General features: G+C 38.0%; 1 protein-coding gene across 1 annotated transcript; it reads left to right on the top strand.

Moving 5' to 3' along the window:
* The first annotated feature begins 4,801 nt into the window (after positions 1-4,801).
* On the top strand, positions 4,802-12,204 carry LOC122027086 (ABC transporter B family member 29, chloroplastic-like). Its single transcript, XM_042585929.1, has 10 exons — positions 4,802-5,567; positions 5,749-5,835; positions 5,920-6,027; positions 6,156-6,422; positions 7,235-7,318; positions 8,988-9,204; positions 9,345-9,430; positions 10,348-10,535; positions 10,860-10,989; positions 11,722-12,204. Exons 1-10 carry the CDS (start codon positions 4,911-4,913, stop codon positions 11,857-11,859), a joined length of 1,962 nt encoding a protein of 653 aa, XP_042441863.1. The 5' UTR covers positions 4,802-4,910; the 3' UTR covers positions 11,860-12,204.
* The last annotated feature ends 2,305 nt before the right edge of the window (positions 12,205-14,509 follow it).

Here is a 14,509-nt window from a genome sequence, read left to right as displayed (position 1 = left end):
TGGATATTGACCATCCACCTAGGATGTCATTTGGTATACCACTTGATGATAACTGCCATTTGTCCTTAATTTTAAGGAAATAATATAATGCATGATAATGTTATGGCATACATCAAAAAGAAATAATTTTCAGAAGAAAATTTCCTATAACTACATGATGTATGTATGTCATGACATGGTATTTTTGAGTTTTTCATAATAAGTCATGAATGCACAAATAAAACATGATGTCATGGCATATAATGGGCAACCAAACATGGCAATATTTAGCATAATTAAAATATACCTAGATTATCTATCTAAGTATCCTTAACCCTTAGCTAATCCTAAAGCATAAACCCTAGATTGCCCAATTTCCTTAAGAAAATGCCAAAACCCAACTTGACATTTCTTTAATATCTTGAATTAATTATGCCAATTAAAAATTTAAAACATTCCTCAAATGTTGGCATATTTCATTTTCCCATAAGAGTAATCACTTTAAATTAAGGCTTAGATTTGCCTTAAATTCCTAAGACAATACCAAAGTCCCAATTTGGTATTTCTTAACACTTGATTTCTTGTGCCATTTAAAGTCATCTCAAATTTCTTCCTTTATAGCACATTTTACTCTTTCAAAGAGTAACAATAAATCCATTTCATTTTCAAAGGTTAACAAAAACCTTGAAAATGCTCCTTAAGTGTCAATTTCTTCAAAGTTGGGTTAACTATCCTTCTTCTCAGAGTTGACACTCTCTAACCCATCTATGGGATAGAGAAAATGCTTCTAGGAACCCAAAACCTATTGGTGCTCCTTGGATGCTCTAGGTATTCACTAGGGATAACTTCCCTAGATACCTTTCTAGTGACCTTGTTTGGCTTCTTAGAAGTCTTGGTCACTTTTTCTAGGTCAACTCTAGGGATTGCTTCCCTTGTAACTTTCTTTGTGACTTTCTTAGACTTCTTAGAAGTCTTAGTCACATTTGTTGTAAAAATACTCTTAGGGATAACTTCCCTTGTATTTTTGGCTTGACCACTAGACCTAGGGTTGGTTCCATAACTATATGGAACCCTATGGTAAGAGATTGCATCCTTCTTAGCCTTTGGTTTGTATCCCAAACCCCTATGGCCATTAGATGACCTTTGTGCTCCTAGACCTAGGCTATGCTCATTTTACCCTTTTAGGATATTTTCCATCCTTTTTAGGGTCTTTTCCATTTTATCAAGCCTTGACCTCAAGACTTGATTTTCTATCACTAAGTCCTTAGTTTTTGGTTTTCCATTAAATTTATGAGCATTTTTATTTCTAGGCTTGTAGCTAAGGTCCTTAGTATGATTGCCTATATTTTTATCTACCTTCCTAATCCTAGGTGTGGTAGTTTTAGCATGGTAAGCTACATTATTTTCCTTAATTTTACCATGCTCTCTATTTTTATGGTAAATAGCATTAAAATGATATAAGTTAGAACTAGCATGCTTTTTACCATAATGTAAAGGGGTAGACTCAATAAAAGTTACCTTCCTTTTTACCTTAGAGGCTCCCCCTTGACTTGAGCTTCCTCCTTGAGCCTTGACCATCTTCTTCCCCTTAGGGCATTGACTCCGGTAATGCCCCTTTTGATTGCAAGAGAAGCACACAATGTGCTCCTTGCTCTTCTTTGTTCCGGGGATGGTCTCCTTTGGCTTCTCCTTGCCCTTAGGTGCCACTTGGCCCTTCTTCTTGGCCAATTTAGGGCACTTGCTTTTGTAGTGCCCATGTTCCCTACATTCAAAACATATAATATGATTCTTATTATTAATTGAACTATTTATACCTTCTTGTGTAGGGGTGACACTTGCTCCTCCATTTGATATGAATGTAGAGGCTTCCTCTTGATCCGAAATTGATTTATCTTGACTTGTGGAGGTGGAAGCTTCTTCATCCTCTTCTTCTCTTGACCCGGATGTGGAGGATTCTCCTTCTTCTTGATCCGGTGTCACCAAGAGTTGCTCCCCCTCAATCCTAGAGGTGGAGGCTTCACCTTCTTCTTCATCCTCTTGTACACGAAACAAGGAATATGCTCCTTCCTTGCTCTTTTGATTACACTCCCTTGAGAATGAAGCTTCTTGGATTTCCTCTTCTTCGGAAGTTGAGCATCTCTCAACTTCGGAGTCCTCCTCTTGATCTTGCTCCAATGAGTCACCCTCTTTGGATTCTTCTTGGTTAGGTACAGTGGAGGGGATCTCATGAGCCTTTTCCAATTTGCTCCATAGCTCTTTGGCATCTTCAACTTCTCCAATTTTCTCCAAGATGTTGCTCGGCAATAGATTGACCAAAAGCTTGGTCACTTTGTCATTGGCCTCACATCTTTGGATTTGTTCTTGGCTCCATTTGCTCCTTTTGAGAACTTTGCCCTTTGAATTCCTTGGAGCCTTAAAACCTTCCATTAGAGCAAACCATTGCTCTATCTCCATCATCAAGAAATTTTCAATTCTTGATCTCCAAGAATCGAAGCTTGTGGATGTGTATGGTGGAGCCACCCTTGTATCAAATCCAAGTCCATCTTGGAATTGCATCTTGAAGTTGAGCTTCTTGAATTCTTTGACTTTGATGAATTTGCTCCAACTTCTTCACCCTCTAGCTTTGCTTGTTATGTTTGCCCCTTCCGGCGGTGATTCCGGTGAAGAGCAACCTCGCTCTGATACCACTTGTTAGGACCGAAAAGTAGCTAGAGGGGGGGTGAATAGCTTCGCGTGTGCTCGTCGTGCTTCGTTGCTTGTTTCTTCAAAGTGATGCGCAGCGGAATACAAAGAAACAAACTACAACAATGCTAACAATAGGATTTTACTTGGTATCCACCTCACAAGAGGTGACTAGTCCAAGGATCCACGCACACACACACCTCCACTAATAAACACTCCTTTTCGGTAACTACCGAAGGCGGAGAAGCCCTACAAGACTCTCAATACAAGTAGAAGAAAGGGTAGTAAAGAATAAGCAAAAGCTTACAAGAGATGCAGTAAAAACCCTAGCTTCTTCTTCTTCTCGTTGCAACTCGCCTCTTGACTTGGATGAACCTCCAAGAACCTTCAAGAACTGGCGGTGAGGAGCTTAGAGAGTGCTGGGGAGGAGCTGTGATGAATCTGGAATGAATTGGTGAAGTTCTGCTGAAGGAATCGCACGCCAACAGCTATAAACGACGCCAACAGTCGAATCCCAATCGATTGGATTGCTCCCAATCGATTGGGGAGGCTTTGAATCGATCCACGGATCGATCCAGAGCGCCTCTGTGCTCTGAAAAAATGTCTGGATCGATCCACGGATCGATCCAGCACTTATCGCGCGAAGCAGCAGTGTCCCAATCGATCCACTGATCGATTGAGACCTCTGGATCGATCCACTGATCGATCCGGAGGCTTTCTGTTCGCTGGGAAAAGCCTGGATCGATCCACTGATCGATCCAGAGGCTTTCTGTTCACTGGGAAAAGCCTAGATCGATCCACTGATCGATCCACTGATCAATCCACTGATCAATCCACTGATTGATTCAGCTCTTGATTTTTACCCAAACCAAGTCCCAAGCCTCCCAAACCAATATCCGGTCAACCATGACTTGTTGGTACATAAAACCTAGCATCCGGTCACCCTTGACCAGCTAGGACTCTCTCACCAAGTGTCCGGTCAATCTCTTTAACCCACTTGGACTTTTTTCTTCTTGCCAAGTTGCCAAGTATCCGGTCATTCCCTTTGACCTACTTGGTCTTTTCTTCCTTGTACCAAGTATCCGATCAATCCCTTTGACCTACTTGGACTTTTCACCAAATGTCTGGTCAACCTTGACCCATCTGGATTTCCCTTGCCTGGCTTCACTCACCAGGACTTTCATACTGCCTAGCTTCACTCACTAGAACTTTTATACTGCCTAGCTTCACTCACTAGGACTTTCATACTGCCTAGCTTCACTCACTAGGACTTTGACCTAGCTTCACTCACTAGGACTTTCCTCGTCAAGTATCCAGTCAACTTTGACGTACTTGACTCTTCTTCATCCACACTGATCAGTCCCTGATCAGACTCTTCCCACATAGACAACTGAACCTACATTGTCCATGTGTCTACTTGTATTGTCAAACATCGAAACCATGACCAAGACTCAAGGTTGGTCAACTAGGTCAACCTTGACCTGACGGATATTGCACCAACATAGTATACTTTTTCATTCAGTCATTTCATTATATTACTATTTATCTGCTTCATAAATTTCATCATAGATTTGACTTGAGCATTCGAATGGAAGATCGGGACAACCCGAACTCCGTCTAATGGTCTATCTATCTTTTCCTATCTTCTAGCAACTTTGCATGTGCCATTAATGAGAGAATTTCTAATACTTTTAGTTTCATTTTCTATCTTTTTTGAAGATCCAACGACTCAATCAACCTAGAAAACAACTCTTCCTCTTTTCCTTTCAGGTCACGATGACTTAATCTACATTCCAATTGCTAGTATCATTCATATTTTCGCTAGTATCATTGATATTTTCAACTACTCTGTTTTCAGACAAAATCAGCTTACTCGTAGGTTAGGAATAAGTTTTTTTTTTTTTTCGTTTTTCTGTATATCTCTATTAAATTACAAAAAATGCCCGCATAGAAACATAACAGATAATAATAAAATAAAAATATAATTTTTGTTATATAATTCTCGACAAAACAAAGATATATTTAGAATGGGAAAAATAAGATATAATGCTATTTTAATACGTTTTAAAATTAATATACACTTTCTTTTTATGATAAAAAAAATAAAGAGCACTCTTTTATTTAGTAATGCCTTGGATCGTGGATCTTAGTCAAACAAGGAATCAATCCGTTTTTTGGTCCAAACATTAGAACGGCACCGCCATGGTCATGGAGCGGCCCCGATCATCGCCGCTTCGCCGCCGCCCGACATGCTTCTACTTGCCGCACTCGCGCCGCCCTCTTCCGTCCTTTCCCTCTCCTCCTCGTCCTTGCAAAACATAAGCTTTCTTAGAAACCGTCTCTCCGTCGCCCATCTTCGCTTCTCGTCGCTCATCATCCTTTCCAACCCTTCGCTTTCTTCCTCCTCCTCGCCCTTCTTCGCCGCCGCTCGCGAATCCCCGCCCTCGATTGTCGCAGCCTGCGAATCCAGGCCACGTGACGCCGCCTTCCGCTTCTCGTCGCCTCTCTTTCAGATCGCACCTTTCCTCCGCGACGAATGGACGACCATACTCAAGGGATGGCTCTGCAGCTTCGTTGCTATCTATTGCCTCTCGCGCGCCGTGCCCCAGCTCGGACGCCTTTCCTCCATTCTATCCCAAGTCCACTCGCCGAGGGTACCCCAGGAGGGCGCCGTGCTGGTCGCGCTGGGCTGTTTATCCTCCGCCGCCGCTTACCTGCAGCAAGCGTTCCTGTGGGAGGCTGCTTCCCGGTCCGTGTACAGGCTCAGAATTCACGTCTTCGATCGGATCCTCCAGAGGGACCTAGAGTTCTTCGAAGGCAATAATGGACTTCTGGCGGGAGATGTAGCATATCGGATGACTGCGGAGGCAGCGGATGTTTCTGAGGCTCTGTATGCTATCTTGAATGTAAGTTTTCAATAAGAAAGTTCAATCTACATTACATAGTAAATCTAATTGTCCTCAACGCTAGAAATTGTTTTATGACCTAAAGTAGAACTCCCTTTTTTGTGGAAGTCGCAACATTTGGTTTTCCCTTCATTTGGTATCCTATACATGACGATGTTTTTTTGTTCTTAATTGGATGTAGATGACTGTGCCAAATACTCTACAGTTTGTGGCTATGGCTACTCAGATGATATCTGTTAGCCCGATGCTTTCGCTTTTAGCAGCATTTGTGAGTTAACTTTGTTAAAACTATGTATTGCTATCTGATGTTTGTAGTTGATCATAGTTACCATTCGTATGGATACTACTGTAGGCCGTTCCATGCATCTTGTTTTTCATTGCCTATCTTGGTGAGACACTTCGAAAAATCTCAAGGAAAGCAAGCATGAGTTCTGCTAGACTCTCAGCCTACCTAAACGAGGTACATCCAATTTCATCACTGGACAAGATCAAGTGCATCGGCTATATCTTTGTTCTTAACAAAAGGGATATGTTCATGCAATTGTTGTATTTTGACAAGTGATTGGAGTGTTGCCTGGAGTTTTCTAGGTACTTCCTTCAATGCTTGTTGTAAAGGCTAATATTGGAGAATCGAAAGAAAGCTTCCGATTTCAGACACTTGCTCTTGATAATCTGCTGCAACAACTGAAAAAAAAGAAAATGAAAGCTCTCATTCCTCAACTTGTGCAAGCCTTGTGCCTAGGAGGGCTACTGGTTCTCTGTGTTTGTTCAGTGGTTGTCTCCAGAAATTCCTTTGACTGTTCAAACCTTTTCTCATTCATAACTGCATTGATGCTTCTCATTGAGCCAATTAAGGTAACTTTATTATCTGGTAGTGTATTACTAATTTTTCCAAGGGATAATTATGTGCTCAACATTCTTTACCAGGTCATACAATCGCACCGTGAATTTTGAGGTGATATTTTTGGTCATTTGTCTTGGTCAATGCTCTTTAGGTGCAAGTTCTCATAAGGAGGATTTTTGATTCATGTGCAGTGACTTTCCATTCAATCGATCAATTACCTTTTATGAATAGATCATTGTTAATTCTCTAGTCTAAGCTCAAGTATGCATGATGAGAATATTTCACAATAGTGCACTAATTTTATATCAAAAAACCTAAAGATGTAAATAATGCCAGTGCCTCTGTCCAATGTGTGACTGTGAAAGTACAATAGGCAGCAAAGGCTAAGGTGCCTACTCTATCTTCTTATTAAAATGCTGATATATTTGATTAAGTGATACAATATACATATACTTTGCAATCTACTGGAATACTTGAAATTTTTTAGATATACTTAACAAAATTGTTCACACAAGCAGAATATTTTCCTTTGTTGCTTGCTACAGATACTGTCTCTTGTTTGCTTTCATGGCATCAATTTGTAGAACATTTTTTCTTGCTTGCAAATGTGTTATTATATGCCTTGATGTGAATATAGAAATTTAGGCATATGGTTGTTTTCATGATTGCCGACCCCTCCTAGTGGGATAAGGCTTGGTTGTTGTTGTTGTTGGTTGTTTTCATGATTCTTAAGCAAGTACTAAAAGCAATATTCTGCACTTTAGGTGATGTTAGTATCCAATGTTTTGGTAGTTTTCCACCTATATGTAATATCGATTTATAGGGTGCAGGAAAAGCATACAATGAGCTGAAGCAAGGGGAGCCAGCAATAGAACGCTTGTTGGATCCAACAAGGTTCATCCCTAAGGTACTTGTCATTTCATTGCTTATTATCAGTAGTTATATAGTAATAAGCAACCTTGCATGTCGATTGTTTAGAAGCTTTAGGCACATGTTCTGCTTGTGTTTGGTTGCAACATCTACTTCATTGGAATCAAGGATTGAAAATTTTGTATTATGAAATTCCTAGGATCATGGTCAGATCCGGATACATGTTAGAAGAGAGAATAAGATAAGAGTCAGACTATATGCTGTACAATATGCCAATGCCAAGCAATATCATGTATAATATATTATTGGAAATGGATGTAATTCTGTTAACATTCATCCTCTCTTATCCAATTCAATATCAAATTATCAATACATGATATGAAGTTAATGTAATTCTATTAACCTCACACTCTTCTATCGCGTCTTTATTAGTTTTGCTACATTAGTGTTAACATTATTTAGGGAAAATAATATTCATTCAAGAAAAGGCCATGGTCATTGAGTTGTGTTGTCCAATTGTTATGCGTCAACAACATTTAAGAAAAGAAAATTTATTTAATTTTTATATCTAAAGGTTGTTGCCCTCGTTGGAATTGCCTGCATGAATCTCGTCTCACCATGGAGCTCAATGCAAGGCAAGAGTAAAATTCAAACTAATTAAATATTTTTTCATTATATTATGTTTTATCTATTTTCTCTATCCTATTCGCCTTCCATTCTAATAAATTCAACTTTTTTTAATTATAAAACTTTGAACATATCATTTCAATATATTTTCTCTCATTTTAGTATCAATTGGTGCTACTACACCTAATTGCTCCAAAACAATAGTATTTTTCTTCTTTATAAAACTTTATACGCTAATTTAACATTTATATTATTTCTACAATATTGACCTTGCACATGCTATTTCCTATGAGCCCAACACTTCCATTCATAAAATGGTGGGATGTATCATAGTTTTATAAAAATTTTCCTTGGGGACATGGCAATCACGTACGCTTCTCTTCATCTTGACCACTCATTTTGTATCCTAGTAGCAATATACTCTTCTTATTGAATGATAGATCCGATATATCTAAAACTCTTATAAAGATTTCACGTCCATCCATTAACTAATTCATCAATTCTTTTTTATGTTACCAAAATTACATTTCATACATTAGATATTATCCAATTTTATTTACCTTTTCTTAGAACATAGTTTATAATTGAAGCAAAAAAGGTGACATCGCTCACCACAAGCAGCCCAATATTGTTGACCCCACAATAAGATACACACAGGTAAATCACGGGGGCATTTTGCCCTAACACAACTACCCTTTTGCATGAGGGAGGTCAAGCACCCGTTGGGAATTGAACCCAAGACCTATTGGAGCAAACACCCATGCAAAAACTAACTGTATCAACCCGTGGGGGCAGAACATAGTTTAAAGGACTTATTGCATCAAGAGAGAAGATAAAGATTAAATATGAACAAATCAACCATATCAAGGTAATTATTGTTTGATTTCAATTATCAATTTTTACACAAGAATCACATGCATTTTGAACAATAATGGCATTTGATTATTAATTTTTGGAATTACATACAATTTTTGTGTGTGACTTGTACAAATTGTTAATGTGCAATATTCATACTATGTGTGACTTGTACAAATTGTTAAGATTAATCTCTGTAATATGTTTCACTTTCGCAAATTTAGGTGACAGAGAAATCAGATGCTATTGATTTGGACTATGTTACTGGGGACATAAGGTTCTGTGGTGTTAAATTTAGATATGGAGATGACATGCCATATGTTCTTGATCAAGCGGATCTCCACATAAGACCAGGGGAGAGGGTTGCTCTTGTTGGGCCTTCTGGAGGAGGAAAGACAACTCTCAGCAAACTGCTTCTTCGGCTATATGACCCTCAATGCGGTCAGTAATTTGTGATGCTTGTTCCTGAATCTTAAACCTTCTCAACTCCAAGCTCATTTTCTCTAGAATCTCTAGGACTATATATATCTTTGCCTGAATTGTAAACCTGCATGTTTAGGAAGGATTTTGTTGTTTGTCAGGGTCTATTCTTGTGGACAATCATGACATTCAAGACGTCAAACTAAAAAGTTTACGAAAGCACATAGTTCTGGTGTCACAGGAATCGGTAAGTTCATCACTTTTTTATCTTTATTTCTAAGACATAGTTAATAACAGCTTTAGGTGTTGTGTGGTCTCATACTGCACATTTGAACATATTGTTCATTGAGATAAACCATGCCTACAAATCACTTTAATTTTGTTGAGTTTAAAAATGACAATCAGTTTTTAAAAGAGAAAACTAACTAATTCTCTAAAAAATCATATGAGGGTATATTTGGTCACTTCCAACATTGTTGAGGGTACAGTGGAAGATGAATGGGGACGTGGTGGAGATCCTGCATTGGAGGGGGGGAGGTGGTGATGACACCAGGAGGTATGTGCAGGATGGAAAAAGACCAGGGTATACTATGTTTGAGTTGGGAAGAACTGATTGATTGGAGAAAATAGTAAGCTGGATGAGTGGGGAAGGATTCTGAAAGAAATGGGACAGGCAAACCAACCATCGATATTAGGAATGCAAGGATGGAACACATGGCAATTGTGCAAATTAGGATTAGTGTTGTTTGCTGGGGAGAGGGGATGGGGGATCAAAAAGGCTACTATGGTTGTGTGAGGAGGCTGGGAATAAACACTTTGTGGGGTGTGAAGAAGTGACCAGGTGGTTCTACATGTGTGTCGACAGAGGAAGAAAACGCCATTGAGGTGTGGTAAGAGGGAATACAGCAGAAGGACAAGGCTTTGGCACTAAAGACAGATGTCCTCTTCTTGATATAGTGCTTCTTGCTTCTTTTCAAAGGGACGATATTATTTGTTGGAACTTTTTCAGTTGCAGCAATCTTTTGTAAGGATTTTGGGGCTCTGAAGGGAGTTGCGAACATTTCTTGTTTCTCAGTGTAGTTAACTTTCTACTTTCTTTTATGTAAACCAAGTGTGCATCTCTCAACTAAAACCGCTATGATTGATCTCCATGTATTTTCTTAGATGCTCTTTTCAGGAACTGTTACTGAAAATATTGGCTATAGAGATTTGACTGGACAAATCAACCAGGCAGATGTTGAATACGCTGCTAGGATTGCCAATGCTGATGAATTCATTACAAAATTTGTAGAAGGCTATGAAACTAATATTGGACAAAGGGGTTCTCTCCTTAGTGGAGGGCAAAAACAAAGGTGAATGATTTAGAACTTTTCTGGTCCTCCAGTTACATTGGTCATGCCACTGCCATTTATTCTTAGGCTTATCTATTTTGGTGGGATGGGGGGAGAAAGGGAGAGGAATAAAAAAATGTACCTTGGTGTTGAATGATCCATATGTTCTTTTTTTGTGTGTGTGTTTTGTTTTTTTGTTTTTTGTTTTTGTCTCCCTTCCCCACCTATGTTTCCAACCTGAGGAGAATAAGCCTTAAGTAATGGTAGAAAATGTCAAGACAAGCTCACATGGCATGTAAAAAACATGTTCAATGTTTGGGAGTTTCATGCATTCCCTATTTTCAGGTTAGCCATTGCAAGAGCACTTTATCAAAATGCATCATTACTTATTTTGGATGAAGCAACTTCTGCATTGGATGGAAAATCTGAGCTGCTGGTAAGAGAAGCCTTGAAGCGTCTAATGGAAAATCATACAGTAAGTATCTAATCTTGCTTTTGTTGTAAAGATTCTTCAATATTAGATATAAGTCTGGTCAGTAGTACTTCAAGCTGCTGGAAACATACTCCAAATTCCCTGAATGCATCCTAGCATATGATTCATATGCTAAGCTTATCACGGGATTCATTTTTTTCCCAAGTTGGACATCACATTCACGGGGACCTGCAGATCTATGGATGTATCCTATCTAGTAAAATATCAGCAGATCCTGACCTAATAGATTCCATCCGCACACCATTTGTCACAGTAATTGAATTGAGTTAGAAGGGATAAGGTTGTAACATAATGCATGCAATGGTTAAACATGTCATGTGAGACTAAACCATACTCTATAACTAAATATTAGCTCTTGAAAAAATGTTTTAGAATTCCTTTAAGCTCGACACCACATGCGAGTCCTAAATGTAGTTTAGAACCTATGACAAGTTGACAGGCCAACGACAACAATCAACTCTACATTAGTTAATTCATAGTTTCTTGGGCAAATAATAGACTAATAGGCTTGTTTGTACCTTTGGATGAAGTTTGTGCTGACACATTGAGCATTCTCATAATCAGATGCTTACTTTTGCAATCAGTCACTAAACTAGACAATATGCTCGGGAATCTGGTTTATTTGTATTTACAAACATCGGACTTTGTTTCATTCTTTTTCTTACATGATAGTCAATCTAGAATCATTAACTATGATTTTATTTTTGTTTATAGGTCTTAGTAATTGCCCATCGACTCGAGACGGTCCAAATGGCAGATAGAGTTGTGGTTTTGGATAGAGGAAAGCTGACAGAAATTTCAAAATCATCTTTCCTTAGTAGCGGTGGGCTATGCGATTCACATTTAGTTTAATCAATGAGCTTATTGCATGATGACTGGAGCGTGACTGGAATTGATCGACCACACAACCCTTAAAGGGCGATATTCTCGCAAGGACCGCATTCTCGTAAGCTCAGCCCGTCTATGAAAGTTCAATAAAACGACCCTTTTAGCCGCTGATCCTATCCTGGTGCAACTACAACATTCATTTATTTTCTCAAACCTGGCCGACAACGAAGTTATTTTTGTACAGGAGAAAATAATTATATACTTTTGTTGCAATTTTGCGACGAGGTTACCATTTTCAATCTCATCTTTAGGAACATGGTATGAAACTCCTTTAAGAATCTAAATTTGATAATATTATGTTTTTAATCAGTTAATAAGATTGTAGTATTATTACGTTCACCAAAATTTGAAGGAAGCTAGGATTATGATTGCATGTGTTTTGATGGAGGCCGGATCTTCTGCACCATAAAGTGCGATTTAAAAGATGGACTTGGTGGAAATTTATGGACCCTACTTATTATATAAGTAGGGGAGGGCAGATCCTTTGGATTATTTTTTGCGATCCATTGGGATGGTCCCTAGGTATACATTGGTGGAATAGATGATCCGGGGGCGGATCCTTTAGTCCGCAAAGGTTGAATCAATTCATGGTCCAGCTTTTATATTGGTGGGGGACAATGACTCCTCATCTATTAACAGGTGGAGGTCATTACCTCCCACCAATCCCCTTGTCCCGGTCCAGGACAAGGAGACCAGAGAATTTGGTCCCAGATGACCCTCACTCATAAAATAGGTGGGGATCATTCATCTCCACCAATACATGTCTAGGGACTATCTCCTGGACCGCAAAAAACGGTCTAGAGGATCCGGGCTCACAGGTAGAGTCCATGAGATCTCACCTATCAACAACTCTTAGTCCAGGAGCAGACTAGGGATTGTGATCCAGAGGATCCCGACTGATTTTGATGGATCAGTAATTGCCATAGATCAAAACTGCAGTATCAGTTGTTAAGATTTGTAAATGTTTCAAACTTTACTTGACATGAATTGCGGAGCGAATTTTCTTCGAACCCGTTTAAAAATGTGCTGAAATCGTTAAAGAGTCATTCGCAACCAGCTAAACTTAATAAGACTAGGGAAAGTGTGTGAGGAACTAAAGTCCCCTTCCTCTTCTTCCACCCTTTCTGCGGGTGCTGTCCGTGGGATGGGCGTTACGTCCTCTGCAGTACCAAAGAGAAACTTAGCAGAACATACTACAGGAGCAAGAAATTAACTAAGTTTACACAACAACAACTAACAACACTCCAAAGCATTTATTCTACCGAGGGTAGAACCAAATTTCAAATATCCTAAGCATAAATGTATTAATGTATAATCTAACATTAAAATATTAAAAAAATAAAAAATATTACAATAGACCCAAAACAGAATATGAAGGGGAGTCTGCATGGTAAAATTGTTATCTTGTGATCAAAAGATCATGAGTTCGAATTCTGAAAATAACCTCTTGTAAAAAAGTAAGATACAAAAAAAAAATATACAAACAATTACACCACTGTACCAGTTAATGAAGGTATGGATATCAGGAATGACAATAAACATACTTTGCATCTCTGTGCAACATCTTGTGCTGCAAGCATAGCTGCATATGGAGATGATTCATCCCTAAGAGCTTTAATTTTCATTCCACCTAAAATGCCAAAATATACAAATCAAAACAAATTTATCAACTGGATAAAATAGTAACGAAGGAAAAGACTTCGGAAAAAATAATTAAAATGGGTACATATATCAATCTAATCATACATTTTGGCTATCTATTTTGTTGCCTATTAAAAAGTGATCAAATAAGGCTAATTGAATTATTGGATTTTCAAAACATCTCATATGCTTTGAGCTTTAATGTGTAGAGACCAAATTGTTTTGTTTTATTTTTATAATTGGCTAAAATAGAATAAATCACTACATATAAATAGATTGATGTCCCTAGTCTTAAAACATAATGACGTTTTCATTCAGATCCGTTGGTGAGTGATTTGAAGTCTCTAAAGAAGGTTTAGACGTAGAAAGTTGTCCACGCTAATTTTCTCTCATGATTAAGTAGTCTTTTGATTTTATTTTATTTTTTGATGATTTAATATGAGGTTTTATCTGATGATAATTTTATCATTTTTATTTTGATGAAATCAAATATTTGAAGAGAGTCATCTCATGTTAAGTCACTGAAACTTGAAAGATAAAGTTTTTACAAGATTTTTCTTGGTCATATGCTTGCGTCAAAAATCTGTAACATGAATCTTACATGAATTTAGACCATGTATATGCCAATATGCATAAATGTTGCCAATCATTTTCTTATATAAAAAAAAACTTAAATTATTGTCAAATTTCTTAAGTTTAAGTCTATTATTACAATCTGTCGTTTGTGATTATTATCATTAATTAAAATATAAATATTATTTGTATATTGATAAGATAAAAAAAAAAGCTAAATTTGAGCATGTTCCTCAGTCATAAACTAGGCACATCACAAGATTATTGGTAAGAGATATATGTTGGAACGGATGGATCGATTAGAGGAGGTAAATAGATGACTTGCAAATAAAATTGCTATTTCTCTTATTTCTAACTTAGCAATGACACACAATTAAATTAAAAATAAATATCATAAAAA

The sequence above is a fragment of the Zingiber officinale genome, chromosome 10A (assembly GCF_018446385.1).
Source record: "Zingiber officinale cultivar Zhangliang chromosome 10A, Zo_v1.1, whole genome shotgun sequence".
NCBI lineage: Eukaryota > Viridiplantae > Streptophyta > Magnoliopsida > Zingiberales > Zingiberaceae > Zingiber > Zingiber officinale.
This window is presented reverse-complemented; position numbering and strand designations above follow the sequence as displayed.

Bases quoted from the DNA above. Each gene is read 5' to 3' on its own strand.
- LOC122027086 (XM_042585929.1), top strand. From the start codon at position 4,911: ATGCTTCTACTTGCCGCACTCGCGCCGCCCTCTTCCGTCCTTTCCCTC. The intron at 6,423-7,234 runs GTAACTTTATTA...ATCGATTTATAG, and splicing joins TTCTCATTGAGCCAATTAAG to GGTGCAGGAAAAGCATACAA. The intron at 7,319-8,987 runs GTACTTGTCATT...TCGCAAATTTAG, and splicing joins CAACAAGGTTCATCCCTAAG to GTGACAGAGAAATCAGATGC.